We start from the raw sequence: 23597 nt of genomic DNA on the forward strand, positions 1-23597 counted from the left end.
CAACTCCTCAGCCACACACACTACATTATGGTTCAGTCAGTAGTACATGTGCCTCAGGAATTCAGGGACGGCAGTTTGATCCAATTGCATGGCTTCGATACTTGCTCCTGAATATATCCCATTCATGTGATTCCACTGTGCTTTATGACGTTGATTTAACATGAAGTTTACTCAACGCTTTTCCAAATAAAAGTGCCACAAATGTTCTCAAAATGAAAATAAGGAAACCGTGGCACAATAAAAATCATATTAGTAACAAATGTATTGAGCAATATTTATGCATTTTTCACATTAGTGTGAAATATCTTTTCCAGCATACAATGATCATACAAAACTAGAAAATAATACAAAACTAGTGTATAATTTAATGACACAGCAAACATGAATCAATCCATAAGACCATGTAGGAGCTTTTTGGTTCCTTCGTATGCCAAGAAGAGCGCTCCTGTGGCAGGGAAGGATCGTAAAACAGTTGGCCCCAGACCGTTGTACAGAGCAAGAATACCTGTGAACATAAAGATTACCTGAAGTCTTAAATGTTATGCAGGCACTAAGTCATAATAGCATAACTGAAAATTAGACACCCAACCCCACACAGCTGAGAATAAAGGAAGTGATGTCATTTTGTTCCGTTTTATTGCTATTAATGCTTATGGTTAATTTCTTACCCTCTCATCTATCTATATAGATGAGAGGGTAAGCTCGCTACACAGATATATATATATATACCTGTATATATATATATATATATATATATGCGAACAAGCCTGAATGGTCCCCAGGACAATATGCAACTGAAAACTCACACCCCAGAAGTGACTCGAACCCATACTCCCAGGAGCCACGCAACTGGTATGTACAAGACGCCTTAATCCACTTGACCATCACGACCGGACAAAATGAGGTGATAGCCGAGGCTATTTGAACCACCCCACCGCCGGCACTCGGATAGTAATCTTGGGCATAGCATTTTACCAAATCACCTCATTCTTTGGGGCACACGTGAGGAACACAAATGCGAACAAGCCTGAATGGTCCCCAGGACAATATGCAACTGAAAACTCACACCCCAGAAGTGACTCGAACCCATACTCCCAGGAGCCAAGCAACTGGTATGTACAAGACGCCTTAATCCACTTGACCATCACGACCGGACAAAATGAGGAGTATGGGTTCGAGTCACTTCTGGGGTGTGAGTTTTCAGTTGCATATTGTCCTGGGGACCATTCAGGCTTGTTCGCATTTGTGTTCCTCACGTGTGCCCCAAAGAATGAGGTGATTTGGTAAAATGCTATGCCCAAGATTACTATCCGAGTGCCGGCGGTGGGGTGGTTCAAATAGCCTCGGCTATCACCTCATTTTGTCCGGTCGTGATGGTCAAGTGGATTAAGGCGTCTTGTACATACCAGTTGCGTGGCTCCTGGGAGTATGGGTTCGAGTCACTTCTGGGGTGTGAGTTTTCAGTTTATATATATATATATATATATATATATATATATATATATATATATATATATATATATATATATATATATATATATATATTAGTATATTTTGGTAGCAGTCTTTCCTGTAGACATATATTATTAAATATGACCGAAAAAGTAAGATTAATAATTCTAACACGAATTTTCTCGATCTTTCGTACATTACGCTTCACTGTTGGAGGTAAATCAAAAATCACTTCTCCAAAATTCATTTTTATTTCTAGTCTGACGCGATACGGGCGCGTTTCGTAAAACTTATTACATTTTCAAAGACTTCACAAATACACAACTGATTAGAACGTATCTCTGATTTTATATCTACATTTGAGTGAGGTGGGAAGGGTGATGTGGCATTAACACAAGACAGAACAGGAGGGGATATTAATAGGGTATTAAAAGTATCAACACAAGACAGAACAGAAACAATGGGTATTGAATAGAAGTGTTTGTAGAAAGCCTATTGGTCCATATTTCTTGATGCTTCTATATTGGAGCGGAGTCTTGAGGTGGGTAGAATATAGTTGTGCAATAATTGGCTGTTGATTGCTGGTGTTGACTTCTTGATGTGTAGTGCCTCGCAAACGTCAAGCCGCCTGCTATCGCTGTATCTATCGATGATTTCTGTGTTGTTTACTAGGATTTCTCTGGCGATGGTTTGGTTATGGGAAGAGATTATATGTTCCTTAATGGAGCCCTGTTGCTTATGCATCGTTAAACGCCTAGAAAGAGATGTTGTTGTCTTGCCTATATACTGGGTTTTTTGGAGCTTACAGTCCCCAAGTGGGCATTTGAAGGCATAGACGACATTAGTCTCTTTTAAAGCGTTCTGTTTTGTGTCTGGAGAGTTTCTCATGAGTAGGCTGGCCGTTTTTCTGGTTTTATAGTAAATCGTCAGTTGTATCCTCTGATTTTTGTCTGTAGGGATAACGTTTCTATTAACAATATCTTTCAGGACCCTTTCCTCCGTTTTATGAGCTGTGGAAAAGAAGTTCCTGTAAAATAGTCTAATAGGGGGTATAGGTGTTGTGTTAGTTGTCTCTTCAGAGGTTGCATGGATTTCACTTTCCTTCTTATGATGTCTTCGATGAAACCATTGGAGAAGCCGTTATTGACTAGGACCTGCCTTACCCTACAGAGTTCTTCAGTTTCTTGATAATCCTTGTTTCAGTGCTGAGGTGATGTTGGTCTGTGAGGATGTCGAGGTGTTGTTCAATGCGGGTACGGATACTATGGTCGATGTTGCTATTTCTCCACTCGTTTGTAGCATGAAGTAGTTGCGTTTTGTTGTCTTTGATTTCATTCTCTGCCTTGTATATCTGATCACGAATCAGATCCTGGCGATATTTTATCGTGAAGGCTTGATTCCTTGCTGCTGGGTCGTGCACTTTAATATTAGTATATTTTGGTAGCAGTCTTTCCTGTAGACATATATTATTAAATATGACCGAAAAAGTAAGATTAATAATTCTAACACGAATTTTCTCAATCTTTCGTACATTACGCTTCACTGTTGGAGGTAAATCAAAAATCACTTCTCCAAAATTCATTTTTATTTCTAGTCTGACGCGACACGGGCGCGTTTCGTAAAACTTATTACATTTTCAAAGACTTCACAAATACACAACTGATTAGAACGTATCTCTGATTTTATATCTACATTTGAGTGAGGTGGGAAGGGTGATGTGGCATTAACACAAGACAGAACAGGAGGGGATATTAATAGGGTATTAAAAGTATCAACACAAGACAGAACAGAAACAATGGGTATTGAATAGAAGTGTTTGTAGAAAGCCTATTGGTCCATATTTCTTGATGCTTCTATATTGGAGCGGAGTCTTGAGGTGGGTAGAATATAGTTGTGCAATAATTGGCTGTTGATTGCTGGTGTTGACTTCTTGATGTGTAGTGCCTCGCAAACGTCAAGCCGCCTGCTATCGCTGTATCTATCGATGATTTCTGTGTTGTTTACTAGGATTTCTCTGGCGATGGTTTGGTTATGGGAAGAGATTATATGTTCCTTAATGGAGCCCTGTTGCTTATGCATCGTTAAACGCCTAGAAAGAGATGTTGTTGTCTTGCCTATATACTGGGTTTTTTGGAGCTTACAGTCCCCAAGTGGGCATTTGAAGGCATAGACGACATTAGTCTCTTTTAAAGCGTTCTGTTTTGTGTCTGGAGAGTTTCTCATGAGTAGGCTGGCCGTTTTTCTGGTTTTATAGTAAATCGTCAGTTGTATCCTCTGATTTTTGTCTGTAGGGATAACGTTTCTATTAACAATATCTTTCAGGACCCTTTCCTCCGTTTTATGAGCTGTGGAAAAGAAGTTCCTGTAAAATAGTCTAATAGGGGGTATAGGTGTTGTGTTAGTTGTCTCTTCAGAGGTTGCATGGCTTTTCACTTTCCTTCTTATGATGTCTTCGATGAAACCATTGGAGAAGCCGTTATTGACTAGGACCTGCCTTACCCTACAGAGTTCTTCTCTCTGAGTTCTCAGAGTTCTTGAAGAACTCTGTAGGGTAAGGCAGGTCCTAGTCAATAACGGCTTCTCCAATGGTTTCATCGAAGACATCATAAGAAGGAAAGTGAAAAGCCATGCAACCTCTGAAGAGACAACTAACACAACACCTATACCCCCTATTAGACTATTTTACAGGAACTTCTTTTCCACAGCTCATAAAACGGAGGAAAGGGTCCTGAAAGATATTGTTAATAGAAACGTTATCCCTACAGACAAAAATCAGAGGATACAACTGACGATTTACTATAAAACCAGAAAAACGGCCAGCCTACTCATGAGAAACTCTCCAGACACAAAACAGAACGCTTTAAAAGAGACTAATGTCGTCTATGCCTTCAAATGCCCACTTGGGGACTGTAAGCTCCAAAAAAACCCAGTATATAGGCAAGACAACAACATCTCTTTCTAGGCGTTTAACGATGCATAAGCAACAGGGCTCCATTAAGGAACATATAATCTCTTCCCATAACCAAACCATCGCCAGAGAAATCCTAGTAAACAACACAGAAATCATCGATAGATACAGCGATAGCAGGCGGCTTGACGTTTGCGAGGCACTACACATCAAGAAGTCAACACCAGCAATCAACAGCCAATTATTGCACAACTATATTCTACCCACCTCAAGACTCCGCTCCAATATAGAAGCATCAAGAAATATGGACCAATAGGCTTTCTACAAACACTTCTATTCAATACCCATTGTTTCTGTTCTGTCTTGTGTTGATACTTTTAATACCCTATTAATATCCCCTCCTGTTCTGTCTTGTGTTAATGCCACATCACCCTTCCCACCTCACTCAAATGTACATATAAAATCAGAGATACGTTCTAATCAGTTGTGTATTTGTGAAGTCTTTGAAAATGTAATAAGTTTTACGAAACGCGCCCGTGTCGCGTCAGACTAGAAATAAAAATGAATTTTGGAGAAGTGATTTTTTATTTACCTCCAACAGTGAAGCGTAATGTACGAAAGATTGAGAAAATTCGTGTTAGAATTATTAATCTTACTTTTTCGGTCATATTTAATAATATTAATAAATAAATATAAATATATAAATATATAAATATATAAATATATATATATATATATATATATATATATATATATATATATATATATATATATATATATATATATATTGGTGTATACTGGCAGCAGGTTTTCTTTCAAACATGTTTCATTGAATATGACCGCATATTCTGTATTTATTATTTTCTGGTTTAGGGCTTCTATCCTTCTAACTATTTTCTTAGCATCAGGGCTTAATTGAAATAGGAGTTCTCCAAAACTCATTTTCGTACTTTTAAGGTGAAGAAAAGAAGTGATTTACTATAGAGTGTATTACGCTTATTTGTATAATTTGCACGACGTTTCGAACCTCCATGGTTCATTCTCAAGTGAACAGATCTTACAATACTAGTTGATTTTATACCCGCATTAGGTCAGGTGATAATACAATGAAGGTGAAAACATGGGGGGATACATAAGGGATAAACATAAGGGCTGCAGAAGGCTTATTGGCCCATACGAGGCATCTCCTATCTAAACACAAAGATTAGTCCAGTGTAATTGCCAATTACACTGGATTAATTGGCAATTACAATTTGTTATTATTCAATCAGAATAATAACAAATTCTGCTTTCAAACAACACTCAGCCCCCTTGTTTAACTCCCTAAACATGCTAAACATAATCTCACTCCACAAATTCTCTTGTATCAACTACATTTACAAAACTCTGTTCTTAAATGCAAATCCTGCTCTGAAACTCTCCCTGGACAGATGTAATAGGACGCATTATCACCACACCAGAAATAAATATCTCTTTGATATCCCCAGAGTCAAACTTAATTTGTGTAAACACTCTATGCAAATAACGGGACCCAGTCTATGAAATGATGCAAATTGAATTGAAAAACTCCCTATTGAATTGAAAAGCTGTCCAACTTTTGCATCATTCAAAAACAATACTAAAAAACCAGCGTTGAATGTAATGAAACGCCATTTTCTGAGTGAGTCCCGGAGGCTCCCCGGAGCTATCCCAGGCTGATATGCTAATGTCAGACTTTGGCATCTGTCATGTGTATGGAGTTCTTAGGCCTACCGGGGACCACGGCCAGAACCGGGCCCCCTCAGAGAGGCAAGGGGAGCAATGGCCTATAGAAGCCCCCCGTGTAGTTGGAAGCATTCTATGTCTGCCATCGATCGGAACAGGCACCCAGAAAGGTAAGCGCTCCAAAACAAACCCCTATTCTGGTTAAAATTGCTACCAAAAACCGAACTAGTGGATAGAACTCCCCAACCGAAAACAAGCAAACTAGTGTGACGTCACACACCGCCGCGCCGCTGTCTGCGCAGCTCCCCCCTCCCCGGGAGGGGGAAGGGGGAGCCCCAGACCCCCCGCGCCGGCTACGCACACCTCAGTTCTTGAGGCTGGATGTCAAAAACGCGAAAAACCGCCGACCGGAGGGAGGGAGGGATGCCGGGGAGCCTCCGGGACTCACCCAGAAAATGGCGTTTCATTACATTCAACGCTGGTTTTCTGGGGGGAGCCCCGTCGGCTCCCCGGAGCTAACTACCCACAGACAGAAAAAGAGGGACTTACCCGGGAGGCGGTCGTCACTCACTCCTCAACTCGAAGCCGAGACAACTGGCCACAACCGTCGACCCAAAGCAACACAGGCCCGACGAGGCCCTAGGGACATTCACAAGGTAACGAGCAGCCAGGACCCTGTTCGACCGCCAAAATCCCCGCGCCTGAATATCAGACCAAGACATATTCCCAAAGACGGCAGCAAGAGCCGCGAACTTACGAACGTCATGGGCACGGGGATAGACCGCAGGCTGGCTGGACCTATTAACCCTGCGGACGACCTGAGAGACCCGAACCCGCAAACAGGGAAGAAGGGAAACCGGATCAACCCACAGCGCGTCCCCGGACACAGAAGCTGTGGCGCGCAAATAACGGCGAAGCGCCGCAACCGGACACAAAACATGATGCACCCCCGGCCTGACCAACCAAGCATCAACCACCCATGGACCCCTCCGGAACGCAGCAGTCTCATTCTTCGCCAGAAAAGGAGACGGCTGCAAACGAACAAAACAATCACCACGACCAAAAGAGCAGAAACCCCTGCGCCGGAGGAGAGCATGAAGCTCCCCTACCCGACCCCCAGAGGCCAAAGCCAACAAGAAAAGTGCCTTGGAAAAATAATCCTGGACCGAAGGGGCCACAACGAAACGAGGAGATGAAAGGAAAGCGAGCACTCTGTCCAAAGACCAGGACGGCTCAGACGACGCATGAGCAGGCCGGAGGTGAAACAATGCACGAGACAGCTTGCGAAACGGCGCAGACGTAACATCGATACCGAAAGCAAGCTGAAGCGGCTCCGCCAGCGCCGCACGATACGAAGCGACAGTGTTAGGCATAAGATGACGGTCCTGAAACAACCACGAGAGGAAGGACAAGAGCACCCGAACAGACAAGGAGCTAACACGACGAAGACGCAAAAAGAAACGGAAGGACCGCCAGGAAACTTCATACTGCCGCCGAGAAGAAACCCTCAGGTGGGACACCAACAAGGAGGCCACCTGATCACCATAGAGATGATGATAGACTCGAGTCAAAAAAACCATACACGAAGACTCGAGGAGAAGATCGAACCAGCCACGTGACGTACCGGCCTGATCTGCAGAAAGAGGCGGAGCCGCAGGAAAACCCTCGGGTTCGGACACCGAGCAACCAGCGCCTGAAACCAAGGCTGAGCCGGCCACCAAAGGGCCAGAAGGACAACTCTCCCCTGATAAGTCTCTAAGCGAGTCAGGACCTGGAGCAACAGCCGAACTGGGGGAAAGAGGTACAGGAACCCCCACCTCGACCAGTCTAGCCGAAAGGCATCGACCCCGACGGCCTCGCGATCGGGGAAGGGCGCCGCATAAACGGGAAGACGCCGCGACCACGCCGACGCGATGAGGTCCACTTCGGGGCGCCCGAACGTCTGGCAAAGCCAACGGAAGGACTCGTCGTCGACCGTCCACTCCGTGGAGAGGGGAACGAAGCGAGACAGGGCGTCGGCCAAGATGTTGGACACGCCCCGTACGTGAACCGCCAGGAGAGCCAAACCCGAGAACTCAGCAGACGAGTCACCCGAAGCGACCAACCCCAAAGAGACAAGGACCGCATCGAACCCCCGCGGTTCAGGCAATGAACCACTGGAGAGCAGTCCGATCGGAGCCGAATCGTCGATCGTCGGGCCACCCGAATCCTCCCCAGAGCAAACCACACTGCCGCGAACTCCCGCACTGTGCTGTGAGCTCGACGGAAGGACGGATCCCAACGCCCCTGGCCGGCCTGGTGAGCACTGGTCACAAAACCCCAGCCGAGAGACGACGCATCCGTGTACACATCGAGCGAGGGCTCGGGTAGGCGCCAAGGCACTGAACCCTGAAAAACCTGAAGAGGAAGCCGGTGATGCAGCAACCGACGCAAGGCCCCCGGGGGTCGAACTCTGCGATCGCGAGAGAGGCGGAAGGGGGAACCCCGAAGGAACCAGAACAGCCGTCGAAGCCAAACCCGACCCGGCGGGTAGACCACCATCGCGAAGTTCAGGCTCCCGCACAGCCCCTCGAGCAACCGCCGGGTGACCCGAGGGCCCTCCAGAAACAGCCGAAGGCGGGACCGCAGCCGCAGGAGAGACTCCGGAGGGAGAGACAAGGAGGCGGTTCGAGAGTCCCAAACGAGACCCAGCCAAGTCCGAACCTGAGAGGGAACCAGATGGGACTTCCTCCAGTTCACCAAGTACCCGAACTCGGTGAGCTGGGAAAGAACCAAATCCCTGGCTAGCAAGCAAGCTGATTGGCTGGGAGCCCAAACCAGCCAGTCGTCGAGGTAGGCCAACACCCGAACACCTAGGAGACGCAAACGAGCCACCACAACCCGTGTAAGGCACGTGAACACGCGAGGTGCCAGGTTCAACCCGAACGGGAGACAACGAAAGCGGTAACTCAGATGCCCCACAACAAAACCGAGCCAGTCCCTGAACCGCGGATGAATCGGGACATGCCAATAAGCGTCCCGGAGGTCCAGGGACACCATCCAAGCTCCCGGCTCCAAGAGGAGCCGAACCTGAGACAGCGTAGTCATCCGAAAGGAGGGGCAATGAACCCAGGGGTTCAGACGGGACAAGTCCAGAATGAACCGCAGGTCCGTGCAGTCCCGTTTCGGAACCGGAAACAGACGGGAAACCCATCTGAGGGACGACGTCGTTTCGACGACGCCCAAGCGTAGCCACTCCAAGACGACTCGACAGAGCGCAGGGGAAGAAACCTGCCCTGCCAGCCCCGACCCCCCAAAGGGGGGAGGGGCCACCCAACGCCACCGCAGGCCGTGAGACACGACCCGAAAGGCCCACGAATCGTGGGACCAGGCGCGGGCGAACAGCGCAAGCCGCCCCCCATCGCCCCGTCAAGGGGGCAAACCGCGAAAGGGCCGACGATCCTTACGAGACCCAGAACCCCGCACAGCGCGAACACCGCGCCGACCAGACGAGGGAGGGTCCGCAGGAGGAGCCAACCCCAAACCTGACACCAGAGGCCTACCACGACGAGAGGAACCCCGGGCCCTGGCACGACCTTTCCGGGAAGACCCACCCCGGGACCCCCGGAAAACCAACAAGTCCGACATCGGACGACAAGCCGCCGACACAGCCTGAATAAACTGCGCCACGGCCGACTCCCCAAACAGGAGAGGACAAAAAGGTGAAGAACACCTAAGAGCCAGAGCCCAAGCAGATTCCACGGAGGAACCCAGCACCGCCTGCCGACACGCGAGACGGGAAGCATAAAACAGGGAAACCGCATCCCGCAAAATCGGCGTGTACAGCTTCAACAAGGCAGCCGACGAACGCGCAGCCGAGGACAAGGTGCCAGACCCCGGGACGGACCCAAGCGTCCCCACATCCTCCATGAGCCAATCCGAGGACAGCTCCAGGAGGGAAAAGAACCGCATGGCCGAACACAAAAGGCCCCGGGCGCGCAAGTCCTCCGCAACGAGCGCCGCCGAAAGGGAGGAAACCTGCACATGGAGCTGGATAACGCCCACATCGCAGGGAAGGGCACGGGCAAACAAGCACTCATTCAGGTACTCAAGTTCGCCCCCCAGGAAAACCTGAAGCACCGTGGAAGCTTCCCGCCACTCCAGCGTGCGGGAACGACAGAAGGAATGCCAGGAATCCAGACCAAACAAGGGGCAGTCTGCTAGCCAGGACGACTCCGGAACCTCGTAACGGAGCCAGAAAGGGAACGAAGTCCCAAACCTGAACGTGGACGGATCCATTTCCGAGGCATAATCCGGGTCACGCAGGAGGTAAGCTGCAAAGGCCACTCGCACCACACCAGGTTGGATGCGATAAGCCGAAAACCTCCGGAAGGACGGAACCGACGTACCCGGGGGAACACGGAACCGAACCCGGGGAGGGGCCTGACACCAAATCCAACTCGTACGCAGAGGGGGGAAAAGAAAACCCCACTCCTTGTAACAATAAGTCCCGCTCAGTGGGAAGAAAAACCCAGGCGGGGTCCAGCGGGGCCCAAGGCTCCCAAGTCAGCCCCTCCCCAGCCTCGAGGTCCGTCACCACAGGACCCGAGGTCGAGTCCTCTCCCCAAGCCCCGACCCCACAAGACAAGGACGGAGCAGCCAGAAAAGCTGGAGGAAGGGGGGCCCACTGGTCAGACCCTGAAGCCTCGGCCGGGAGACAAGACTCGAATGCCTCTGCCGCCCCCCCGGAAGGGGCAACCCCCGAAGCTGCCCGAGTCTCGAGATCAAGTAACCCCTGCTCCGACCCCGAAACCCTCAGACGCTTCGGGGCCGGAAGCAGGGGCGCGGGACCAGAACGAACAGAAGGGGAAGGACGAGGAGGTGCGGACTGAACCAGGATCGAAGCGACCCCCACCCGCAAGTCCGGGTCTCGAAAAGCAAAGCGGGGCAGCCCCGGGGCATCCGGGGAAGCAACCAACCGGGCGCATTGCAACAGACGAAACCTAGACTGCAACGCACGCGCCGCCTGTACCCGAATAGAATCATCAGAGGATTAGGTAAATTGAGTCACAAGCAAGCAGCAACACTCACAGGACTCAGGGTCGAAAGTATCACCGACCCAACAGGCAGCGTGGCAGAGGCAAAAACAATGAGGGTCACCCTGAGACAAGAGGACCGAGCAACCCTCAAACTCGCACACAGCGAGTGGGGACTCCGGGGTCACATCCATCGGACCCACGCGCCCCCTAGGGGATTCCCAGGGTCCTGAGCGTTTACTTTAAGAGGACTCGCGCTCAGGTAGTCCCAGGCAGGGTGCTGCAAACCGGCGCCCAAAACTACCAAGCATACTTCTAAAGCTGAACCCCAGGGACGTGTACACTCACGGGGACCTAGCAGGGGGCGCCACCGAGAAGAACAGTGGAAGGGCAAAAACAAACTGAATAAAATGACAGAACCCCCCACCAGGCAAAAACAAAAAGAAAAACAAAACCCCGCAAGAGGACAGCGAACCCCAAGGAACAGAGCCGGCCGCGACGTCGGGAAATACAAGCTGAGCAGCACCCTGCGCCCCTACCAGTGCAAACTGCCTTTTACCTGCCGGTAACAAGGGAGAACAGAACACCCAAGAGCCTAACAGGCGGCCGAAAAACCGAAAGGTAAAACGGACCAGCAGAGGCAGACCCCGAGGAGCCTGTGGGAGGTGGCCCCAAGCCCCAAGGGCAGTACTTACAGGGCACCTAGGGAAGGCAGCCCTAGGCGCATGCAGCCTGAGTACTGAAGATAACTCCTGGCTCTCGCACCCACAAAACCAACACCACACGCAAAGCACAGTGCAGTAGCGACACCGGAGCCAGAGCACACGACCATCGCCTATAGCATCAGTCTCAAGAACTGAGGTGTGGGTAGCCGGCGCAGGGGGTCTGGGGCTCCCCCTTCCCCCTCCCGGGGAGGGGGGGAAGCTGCGCAGACAGCGGCGCGGCGGTGTGTGACGTCACACTAGTTTGCTTGTTTTCGGTTGGAGAGTTCTATCCACTAGTTCGGTTTTTGGTAGCAATTTTAACCAGAATAGGGGTTTGTTTTGGAGCACTTACCTTTCTGGGTGCCTGTTCCGGTCGATGGCAGACATAGAATGCTTCCAACTACACGGGGACTTCTATAGGCCATTGCTCCCCTTGCCTCTCTGAGGGGGGCCCGGTTCTGGCCGTGGTCCCCGGTAGGCCTAAGAACTCCATACACATGACTGATGCCAAATGTCTGACATTAGCATATCAGCCTGGGATAGCTCCGGGGAGCCGACGGGTCTCCCCCCAGAAAGTACCTAATTTCATCTTCATAGTTTTTTACCTTTTGCTTTAAAACTGCACTGTATCTATTGCTACCCAATCTCCCAATCTTTATGTACCCAATCTGAACATCTTTATCATTGCGATCATTGCTGTCTTCTTATATGTGCTGTCAATCTGCTGTATGGTGTCTATTAATCTTGTTTAAATTACCAATCAAGCTGTCAATGTAATCAATCAGAGCTTTAATATGCCAATGTGCTTTAATATACTTACTAATCTTTCTCATCTCAGTTTTTTTTCTTGCAATGTATTTGTTATCATTTTATTAATTCTGATAAAATTTACCTACTTAAAATTATCTGTTAGATTAAGGACCAGCCCGAAACGCTGCGCGTACTAGTGGCTTTACAAGTGTAATTACTGTACTATGCTATGTATTCTCACAAACCCAATGTACCTTCTTGTATATAAATAAATAAATAATAAGAAAGCTGGATGGATGGATGGTTAGGCGCCCTAACACCCAGCTGTTAGGGTGCCTAACAGCTGGGTGGACAGCGCTTCGGATTCGTAGTCCTGAATTTCTGGGTTGATATCCCCAGAGTCATATCTGGGGATATGCCCATTTATCTCCGCCTCCGGTGAAGGCGGAGACAAATGTACAAAATGTTTCTATCACCCTGATGCCCCTGTTACCTATCAGTAAATAAAAACCTAGGAGTTAGACAGCTGCTATGGACTGCTTCCTGGGAATGTGTAACAAAAGGAGTCCTGGTTGATGACTGGGCCGCAGGGACGCTAAGCCCCAAAATCATTTCAAAATAACCTCAAGATATGGTGGAAGGGGACTGGATGGATGGATGGATGGTGGAAGGGGACTGGATGGATGGATGGATGGATGGTGGAAGGGGACTGGATGGATGGATGGTGGAAGGGGACTGGATAGATGGATAGTGGAGGGCGACTGGATGGATGTATGGTGGAGGGGGACTGGACGGATGGAGGGTGGAAGGGGACTGGATGGATCGATGGTGGAAGGTGACTGATTGGATGGATAGTGGAGGGCGACTGGATGGATGGATAGTGGAGGGGGACTGGATGGATGGATAGTGGAGGGCAACTGGATGGATGGATGGTGGAGGGGGACTGGATGGATGGATGGTGGAAGGGGACTGGATGGATGGATGGATGGTGGAAGGGGACTGGATGGATGGATGGTGGAAGGGGACTGGATGGATAGATGGTGGAAGGGGACTGGATGGATGGATGGTGGAAGGGGACTGGATGGATGGATGGATGGTGGAGGGCGACTGGATGCATGGATGGTGGAGGGCGACTGGATGAATGGATGGTGGAGGGGTGGGCGGCAAAGTGGGTGGATAGGCGGGCAGCAGTGGGTTAGCAGAATTGGTCACCCTCCCCACTACCTCCACTCCCCCCCCCCATCCCTCACCCTCCCCGCTACCTCCATCCCCCATCCCTCACCCTCCCCGCTACCTCCATCCCCCATCCCGCACCCTCCCCGCTACCTCCATCCCCCATCCCTCACCCTCCCCGCTACCTCCATCCCCCATCCCGCACCCTCCCCGCTACCTCCATCCCCCATCCCTCACCCTCCCCGCTACCTCCATCCCCCATCCCTCACCCTCCCCGCTACCTCCACCCCCCATCCCTCACCCTCCCTGCTACCTCCATCCCCCATCCCTCACCCTCCCTGCTACCTCCATCCCCCATCCCTCACCCTCCCTGCTACCTCCATCCCCCATCCCTCACCCTCCCTGCTACCTCCATCCCCCATCCAGCACCCTCCCTGCTACCTCCATCCCCCATCCCTCACCCTCCCCGCTACCTCCACCCCCCATCCCTCACCCTCCCTGCTACCTCCATCCCCCATCCCTCACCCTCCCTGCTACCTCCATCCCCCATCCCTCACCCTCCCTGCTACCTCCACCCCCCATCCCTCACCCTCCCCGCTACCTCCATCCCCCATCCCTCACCCTCCCCGCTACCTCCATCCCCCATCCAGCACCCTCCCTGCTACCTCTATCCCCCATCCAGCACCCTCCCTGCTACCTCCATCCCCCATCCAGCACCCTCCCTGCTACCTCCATCCCCCATCCAGCACCCTCCCTGCTACCTCTATCCCCCATCCAGCACCCTCCCTGCTACCTCCATCCCCCCCCCCCATCCAGCACCCTCCCTGCTACCTCCATCCCCCCCCCCCCCAAATTCACAAGAAGAGAGAGCCTGCCAGACTCAGAGGTGGATTCTCCTTCCACACTGTAACCACTCACCTCCTTCCCTCCTCCACATCGTCTCCCTCAAGCCAGCAACGACTCTCCATAAGGTAAAGTACAGTTGAAAAGAGTAAAACAAAACATTCATAATAATTACATGTACAATGAGGCCTCGACCTACGAATTTAATCCGTTCCCAGAGACAGGTCGTAAGTCACAAATTAGTAAGTTATAACAAATTTTCCCCATATATAATAATGTAAATAGAATTAATCTGTTCCACACCCCTAAAAATATTAACTTAAAAATACATTTTATACTGAATAACACTACAATACAGTATGTATGTATATCTTACCTTGAATGAGGACTCTTATTGGTGTATGGAAGATGGTGAGGAGGGAAGGAGGGAAGGAGGAGATGTGTTAGTGTTTGGAAGGGGATTTCCCATCCATTATAACATCAGGCAGTGATGACTTCTCTGGGGTACTCTCTCTCCTAAGTTTTGCCTGCAAAGGTTCACTGCTTGTTTTTCTCACTCAAAATCTTTCATTGGAGATTTGTTTTTTCTACGTTTTAACATTTGTCTGTAGTGATGCATCACAGTGTCATTAAAAAGGTCAAGAGAACGGCCTACTGCAGCTTGATTTGGGAGAGTCGTTTCAGCAAAAGTTTGCAGTTCTTCCCATACTGCACACATTTTCTTAATTGTTGAGGAAGGGACATTCTGTTCTGCCTCCTCCTCCCCTGAAAAAAATTCTGCTGTGACTTCAGTTGCTTCTGAGCTGGTGCTGGCTGCTGTTGTACCAGTGCTGGGTACAGTTAGGGATAGAGTAGCTTAGGCTATTTTATTCCTCCAAGGAGTGCCGGACCAACCGGGCTGTGGTGGGTATGTGGGCCTGCGGGCCGCTCCAAGCAACAGCCTGGTGGACCAAACTCTCACAAGTCAAGCCTGGCCTCGGGCCGGGCTTGGGGAGTAGAAGAACTCCCAGAACCCCATCAACCAGGTATCAACCAGGTATCAGCTGTGCTCGTGCTGGGTACGGCTGTTCTCATGCTGGGTACGGCTGTTCTTGTACTGGGTACAGCTGTTCCCGTGGTGGGTACGGCTGAGCTCGTGCTGGGTACGGCTGAGCTCGTGCTGGGTACGGCTGTGCTCGTGCTGGGTACGGCTGTTCTCGTGCTGGGTACGGCTGTGCTCGTGCTGGGTACGGCTGTTCTCGTGCTGGGTACGGCTTTGCTCGTGCTGGGTACGGCTGTGCTCGTGCTGGTTGATTTTCTACTACTAGTTCTTGCAAAATATTGCTTCATTTTTGGCATTAATAAGGCACTATTAGTAAGCCCCTGAGACATTTTGTTGTATAACAATACTGTACAGCTGTAGTAAAAGAATGGTAAATTCCACGATTTTTCTTCCACCGACAGATAATTAATGTACGTCAATCACAGACAAAGCTAAGAGCACTGGGTGCATACTGTACGAACGCAGACTAGGTCTATATGTACACCCTACAGTAGGCTGGTTTTTAAGCCAGATCCAGTAACATAAATCTCTCTCAAATATTGGATTCACATCAAATTATATATTTTTGGGTTATATATTTAGTTTGCAACATTATAATGATAATAAGAGCTATAAAAAATACTTATTTTAGAATTGATTTATTAATTTTATTATTTCGAAGCCGTAGGTCACTGAACTGTGGCAACGAAATCGAACAAAACATGCATGGTGTTGTGTGCACACGGATTAGACCCGTCCACTCGCGCAGGAGTTGTGCCGCCAATAACATGAATAATTTCTCAAATAGCAAATATCTATCATGTTACAGTATATTTTTGGTTTTATTTAGTTTAGTTTAACCCTTAAATGGCAGCATAGCTATATACCATTTGACACCCACAGGCGCATACAAAAAAAAAAAAAAAAAAAAAAAAAAAAAAAAAAAAAAAAAATATTTTTCTTCCTAACCTGTTAATTTGTGTTCACTGATCACGGGAAAAATAATAAAAAAATCGTAAGTGGCATATATTGCCCACTATAGGGCGGGGAAGTGTGGCAAAAATCAGGTGCTGACTGAGCGTGCATCCCAGGCGGTCTGTTGATCGCCAGCTGTCAGGCCAGAGTTTCCACAAAGAGATAATTACCTAATTATTTCAATGTCTCCGATTGATTTTTCGTAGTTTTTTTGCTGTAATATTATTCAATAGTGTGTAGTGTGATATATTTATATAATAAAATGAGTGAATCATCGCTGTACTCAAAAATATGGTGTGCATATTGTTGATTCAATTATGTTCATCAAACAGTGAACAAATACTTTGTCGGTTATTACACTATATACACAGGTTATATACAAGTATCTGCATGTTTTGTTCACCATGACAAACCACTAAGTTGGTATGCTGAGTGGCAGTGGCAGTGGCAGGCAGTGACTGGCTGCCACTGGCTGCCACTCCCTCACCTCACCTCACCTACCTTGCCACCATTCTCCACCCACCATATTGTTTTTGCTTTTATATACAGACGTTATATATAAGTATTTACATGTTTTGTTCATCATAACTGTACATCTAAGCTTGTATGGTGAGTAAAGGCACAGAGACGTAGCTACTACACAGTCAGCTGGTGGCGGCCGCCCTCAAGGCCAGACGCACTAATATTTCTCCTACAACAATACTGTTTGTGGTGTTATTACGCTATATACACACATTATATATAAATATCTACCTGTTTTATTCACCATACTTGTACAAGTAAACTGGTATGGTGCCCAAAGACCATCGTGGTCATCAGTAAACAACATGATAATGTCCTGCAGACGACGCTCCACCCTCACCAAAATGGCGGCTCCTAACCTCCTACTCTTGCTGTTATCTCACACTATACACACGTTATATATAAGTATCTACATTTGTGTTCACCATAGCGAACCACTAAGCTGGTATGGTGAGTGCAGTCAATAAAAGGTGGCCACACACACTCAAAAGACAACGCCACCATCCTCCCTCCCACAGCATTACTCCTCCCTCCATGGCGCACAGCGCCAAATATCACCACAATCCTGCTATTATCAGAACCCTGGTCAGTTTTATCACAGACAGGGGTCTTCTGTAATAATATCATTGCTACATAATAGCATGAACAAGTATATTATGGCATTTTTAGGTGATGCTGTGGTCACAAGCTGAACAGCAGTGCTGTGAGCTCATGCTGCGTGCGTCAGGCTTGGTAGCCGACTCAATACCGAGGCCCCTAACACCCTGGAGTTTGGCCCACGATTTTTTTTAAAAATGGCGTCTGTTTACAAGAGCCCTGATGAAGGTGTGGTGAACCCCGTGTATCCGCGAGCCATTTAAATCTTGCGTAGTACTCCAAAGCATCACATGATGCGATGCACAATTTACTGCAAGTCGGTCAAAGCATCATATGATGCGATGCGCAATTGAAGGGTTAATTAGGATAATAAAAGTTATTAAAACACCAGTTTTAGAAATGATTTATTAATCTGAAACATTCAAAGTCATGGGTCACTGAACTATGACGACACAGACAAAAGTGAGTGAAACCTCACTGTAAAGTGAGGTTTACTGTACAGTATTCCCTTATCTGTCCACCCTCACTCATCTTGTTTCATCACAGAAAATTCATATAAGAAGAGTTCAGCACATTAACTAGCTATTCACGCTTTAGCCTTTACATTAATTTACAAAGATACTTGTGCCAAAAATCAGTGAACGAAAATCATTGAAACTCAGTCGTTCACTTGTATGGACCACTCTGGCTGGTGTTTGGTTAACCCTTTAGTTGCGCAAAACATCATATGATGCTTTGAGTGACTTGCAGTAAATTACGCTCGGCATCATATGATGTTTTGGAGTATCACACAAGATTTAAACGGCCCGCGGATACAAAGGGTTCACCACACCTTCATCAGGGCTCTTGTAAACAGACGCCATTTAAAAAAAAAATCGTGGGACAAATTCCCGGGTGTGAGGGGCCTCAGTATTGAGTGAGCAACCAAGCCTGACGCACGCAGCATAAGCTCACAGCATTGCTGTTCAGCTTGTGACCACAGCATCGCCTAAAAATGCCATAATATACACGTTCTTGCTATTATTTAGCAATGATATTATTACAGAAGACCCCTGACTGTGATAAAACTGACCAGGGTTCTGATAATAACAGGATTGTGGTGATATTTAGCACTGTGCATCTACCATCCACTTATGTTGACGACATTTTTACACAGGTGCCTGATGTCAGACATCTACAGGAGCTGAAGGAGGCATTTGAGTGGAATTCTGTGTAGCATTTCACTTACGAGATGGAGAAGGATGAGAAGCTGCCCTTTCTAGATGTAACAGTCATGGAAAGGAGCGGAGGTTTCCACACTGCAGTCTACACTAAGGAAACAAACATAGGAATGTGCCTCAATGCCAACAGTGACTGTCCAGACAGGTACAAGAGGAGTGTTGTCAACGCTTATATCGACCGTGCTCTCAGCCACAGCTCAGGATGGAAGCAAGTCGATGAAGAACTCTGTAGGGTAAGGCAGGTCCTAGTCAACAACGGCTTCTCCAATGGTTTCATTGAAGACATCATAAGAAGGAAGGTGAAACGCCATGCAACCTCTGAAGAGACAACTAACACAACACCTGTACCCCCTATTAGACTACTTTACAGGAACTTCTTTTCCACAGCTCATAAAACGGAGGAAAGGGTCCTGAAAGATATTGTTAATAGGAACGTTATCCCTACAGACAAAAATCAGAAGATACAATTGACGATTTACTATAAAAACAAAAAAACGGTCAACCTACTCATGAGAAACTCTCCAGACACAAAGCAGAACGCTTTAAAAGAGACCAACGTTGTCTATGCCTTCAAATGCCCACTTGGGGACTGTAAGCCTCAAAGAACTCAGTATATAGGCAAGACAACAACATCTCTTTCCAGGCAATTAACGATGCATAAGCAACAGGGCTCCACTAACCCTTAAACCGCGCGAATCATATATATATGATATCAGTGACAAAACCGAAACCACGCACATCATATATATATATGATTTCGTGTCTAGCGCTATAATTTAAATGCCCCGCCTGGGATAGGGGCAGCTATAGTACAGCCACGACCGATAGTTGCCAGATGCCACCTAGAAAAAAAATCCAGGCCAACATTCTTGGGTGTTAGAGGTCAGTATTGAGCAAGCCACCAAGGCTGGCGCACGCAGCACGAGCTCACAGCACCGCTATTCAGCTTGTGACCACAGCATTGCCTACAAATGCCATAATATATATAATACTGCTATTATTTAGCAGTGATAGTATTACTGAAGCCCCCTGACTGTGATAAAACTGACCAGGATTCTGATAATAGCAGGATTGTGGTGATATTTGGCGCTGTGCTCCATGGAGGGAGGAGTAAGGCTGTGGAGGGAGGGTTGTGGCGTCGTCTTCTGACTGTGTGTGGCCACCTTATATTGACTGCACTCACCATGCCAGCTTAGTGGTTCGCTATGGTGAACACAAATGTAGATACTTATATATAACGTGTGTATAGTGTGAGATAACAGCGAGAGGAGTAGGTTGGGAGCTGCCATTTTGGTGAGGGAGGAGCGTCGTCTGCACGACTTGGCAAGTTGTTTACTGGTGGCCACTATGGTCTTTGGGCATCATACCAGCTTATTTGTACAGGTATGGTGAATAAAACAGGTAGATACTTATATATAATGTGTGTATATAGCGTAACAACACCACAAACAATATTGTTGGAGGAGAAATATTAGTGCGTCTGGCCTTGAGGGCGGCCGCCGATCAGCTGACTGTGTGAGTAGCTACGTCTTTGTGCCTTTACTCACCATACAAGCTTAGATGTACAGTTATGGTGAACAAAACATGTAAATACGTATATATAACGTCTGTGTATAGTGAATAAATGCAAAAACAGTATTGTGGGAGGAGAATGAGGGCGAGTGAGGTGGTGTTTAGGGAGGGAGTGGCAGTGAGTGGCTCGCTGGTGTTTGGCGGTCACTCCTCATTGCTTTTTGACTCACAAGACCAACTTAGTAGTTCGTTATGGTAAACAAAACATGCAGATACTTATATATAACCTGTGTATATAGTGTAACAACAGCAAAACTATTTGTTTATTATTTGTTTATTGTTTTATGAACATAATAATTGAATCACTAATGTGCACACCGTAATTTTGAGTACAGCGATGGTTCACACATTATATAAATATACCACAATTCACTGTATGGAATAATATTACTGCAAAAAACTAAGGAAAAATCCATCAGAGACATTGAAATAATTAAGTAATAATATATTTGTGGCAATTGCCGTCTGACAGCTCGGGCGGAGTAGACCTCGTCTGGCGAGGGCTCTGCCAACGCCCTTTTTTTGCCACACTTCCCTACCCTATTGCGGCTAAAATATGCCACCTAAGATTTTTTTGTTATTTTTTCCGTGAACAGGGAACAAATGTGAACACTTCTATAAGACGAAAGAATTTTTTGGATTTTTTTTTTTTTGTTGCGCCTGTGGGTGTGAATTCCATTTGGGCCCCCTAGCGGTTTGAGGGTTAAGGAACATATAATCTCTTTCCACAACCAGACCATCACCAGAGAAGTCTTAACAAACAACACAGAAATGATCGATAGATACAGCGATAGCAGGCGGCTTGACATCTGCGAGGCACTACACATTAAGAAGTCAACACCAGCAATCAACAGCCAATTAATGCACAACTATATTCTACCCACTTCAAGGCTCCGCACCAATATAGAAGCATCAAGAAGTATGGGCCAATAGGCTCTTTGCAGTTACTTCCATTCTTCCCTTTAATTTATCTAATTTATACCCAATGCACCGTGTTCTGTCTTGTGTTGAAAGTTTTGTTCACCTCATCCAAATCTGTTGTAACATATCACCTCACCCAAATGCGAGTATATAAGATAAAAGCTGTTTAAATGATAGCATAGTAGAACTCTGTTTAGTGTTTGCAGATTATAGTTGTGTGTGTGTAAACTAAAGTCTTTGAAAATGTAATAAGTTATTACGAAACGCGTTCAAGTGTCGTGTCAGACTAGAAATAAAAATGAATTTTGGAGAATTGACTTTTCAATTACCATCGACAGTGAAAAGAAACATAAGAAATATTGAGAAAATTCATGTTAGAATTATTAATCTTACTTTTTCAGTCATATTTAATAACATTATACACACACACACACACACAATGATTATTATTTGCTTTATTATATGATTATTATATGATTATATTATATATGATATTATATGATTATTATTTGATTATTATATGATCACTACATACAAAATAGTAACAGGAATTGATAAAATCGATAAGGAAGATTTCCTGAGACCTGGAACTTTAAGAACAAGAGGTCATAGATTTAAACTAGCTAAACACAGATGCCGAAGAAATATAAGAAAATTCACTTTCGCAAACAGAGTGGTAGACGGTTGGAACAAGTTAGGTGAGAAGGTGGTGGAGGCCAAGACCGTCAGTAGTTTCAAAGCATTATACAGTATTACAAAGAGTGCTGGGAAGACGGAACACCACGAGCGTAGCTCTCATCCTGTAACTACACTTAGGTAATTACACACACACACACACTAGCAGTACCTGGTCAAGTGTGCTGAGCCACAGCAACCTTCCCTGTCCTCCCCATCATTCCTCCCTCACCCGTCTCCTCGGCCTCCCAACTATTCCCATCCACCGTCCCCTCGTTCTCCCCACCATTCCCCACTCCACCATCCCCTCTTCCTTCCCACCATGCCCCACTTCCCTGTCCCTTTGTCCTCCTCACCATTCTCCATTCCCCCATCCCCTCATCTCCACCATCCTAAACTCCCCCGTCCCCTCGTCCTTCCCCACCATTACCCTCCCCCCTCCCTTGTCCCCTTGTCCTCCCCACCATCTCTTACTTTCGTCCCCTTGTTATCCCCACCATTCCCCACTCCCTTGTTTGATGCCTTCGCAAATGGTCTAATGCTCCCATCAGAAAATTGGGAACATCAAGTGATCTAATGTTCCCATCACTGAAATATAAGAAAAACAGCTAAAAAATTAAATGAAAATATGAAAAAATAAAAAATAAACTTTACAGTACTCACAAAATGAAAGGTATGGTAAACAACACAGCTCAATTCCAACACAATTCACACAAAATAATTAAATCAAAATGAAAATAAATCAAAATCTATGAAAATTCAATTTATCAATGCAATCAGAAACATTGAAATGGAATTGTAACATATTTAGTATAACATGTGTGTTGCTCTTACATGCAACAGATGGCGCTGTTTTTCAAGAAAAGCATAGTTTTACCTGTCACAGGTGTGTGGCATCTATACTTATACTTACGAAATGAGCGGTATGGTAAAGAACATAGCTCAATTCCAACACAATGTCACACAAAATAATTCAATAAAAAATAAATCGAAATCAATGAAAAAAAAATTATCAATGCAATCAGAAACATTGAAATGGAATGACATATTTAGTATAGCGTGCATGTTGCTATTATATGCAACAGATGGCGCTGTTTTTCAAAAACGCATGTTTTTACCTGTCACGGGGTGGCATCTATAAAGTAGGTATATAAAAAGACGCGCCTATTCGAATGCAACGTTGTGTCAAGAAAAAGTTTTCTGAAAACAGTCAGAAAAAGCATGTTTTTTTACCATCACAGACGTGACATCTATATACAGTGATACCTCGGTTTAAGAGTTTAACCCGTTCCTGGAGACAGCTCGTATTCCGAAAACTCGTAATCCGAAGCTAATTTCCCCATAAGAAATAATGGGAAATGAATTAACCCATTCCTGACTACCCAAAATCCTCACTTCAAACTAAATTTTATACCTAATTCATCTAAATCTACACTGCAAAACTATGTTCAAGTTATTACTTACCCTTGCTGATGACTGCTGATGGCATATGGAAGATGGTGAGGAGGAGGGAGGAGGAGAGGTGTTACTGTTTGGAAGGGGAGT

At 46.7% G+C, this 23597-nt stretch overlaps 1 protein-coding gene across 1 annotated transcript in view; it reads right to left on the minus strand.

Moving 5' to 3' along the window:
- Window positions 1-240: 240 nt before the first annotated feature.
- LOC123758027 (mitochondrial ornithine transporter 1) overlaps window positions 241-23597 on the minus strand; it is a 72172-nt gene continuing 48815 nt past the window's right edge. Inside the window, 1 exon segment of the mRNA XM_045742189.2 lies at window positions 241-505. Coding sequence (XP_045598145.1) covers window positions 387-505 — 119 coding nt within the window. The 3' untranslated portion in view covers window positions 241-386.

The sequence above is a fragment of the Procambarus clarkii genome, chromosome 40, assembly GCF_040958095.1.
Source record: "Procambarus clarkii isolate CNS0578487 chromosome 40, FALCON_Pclarkii_2.0, whole genome shotgun sequence".
Lineage (NCBI taxonomy): Eukaryota > Metazoa > Arthropoda > Malacostraca > Decapoda > Cambaridae > Procambarus > Procambarus clarkii.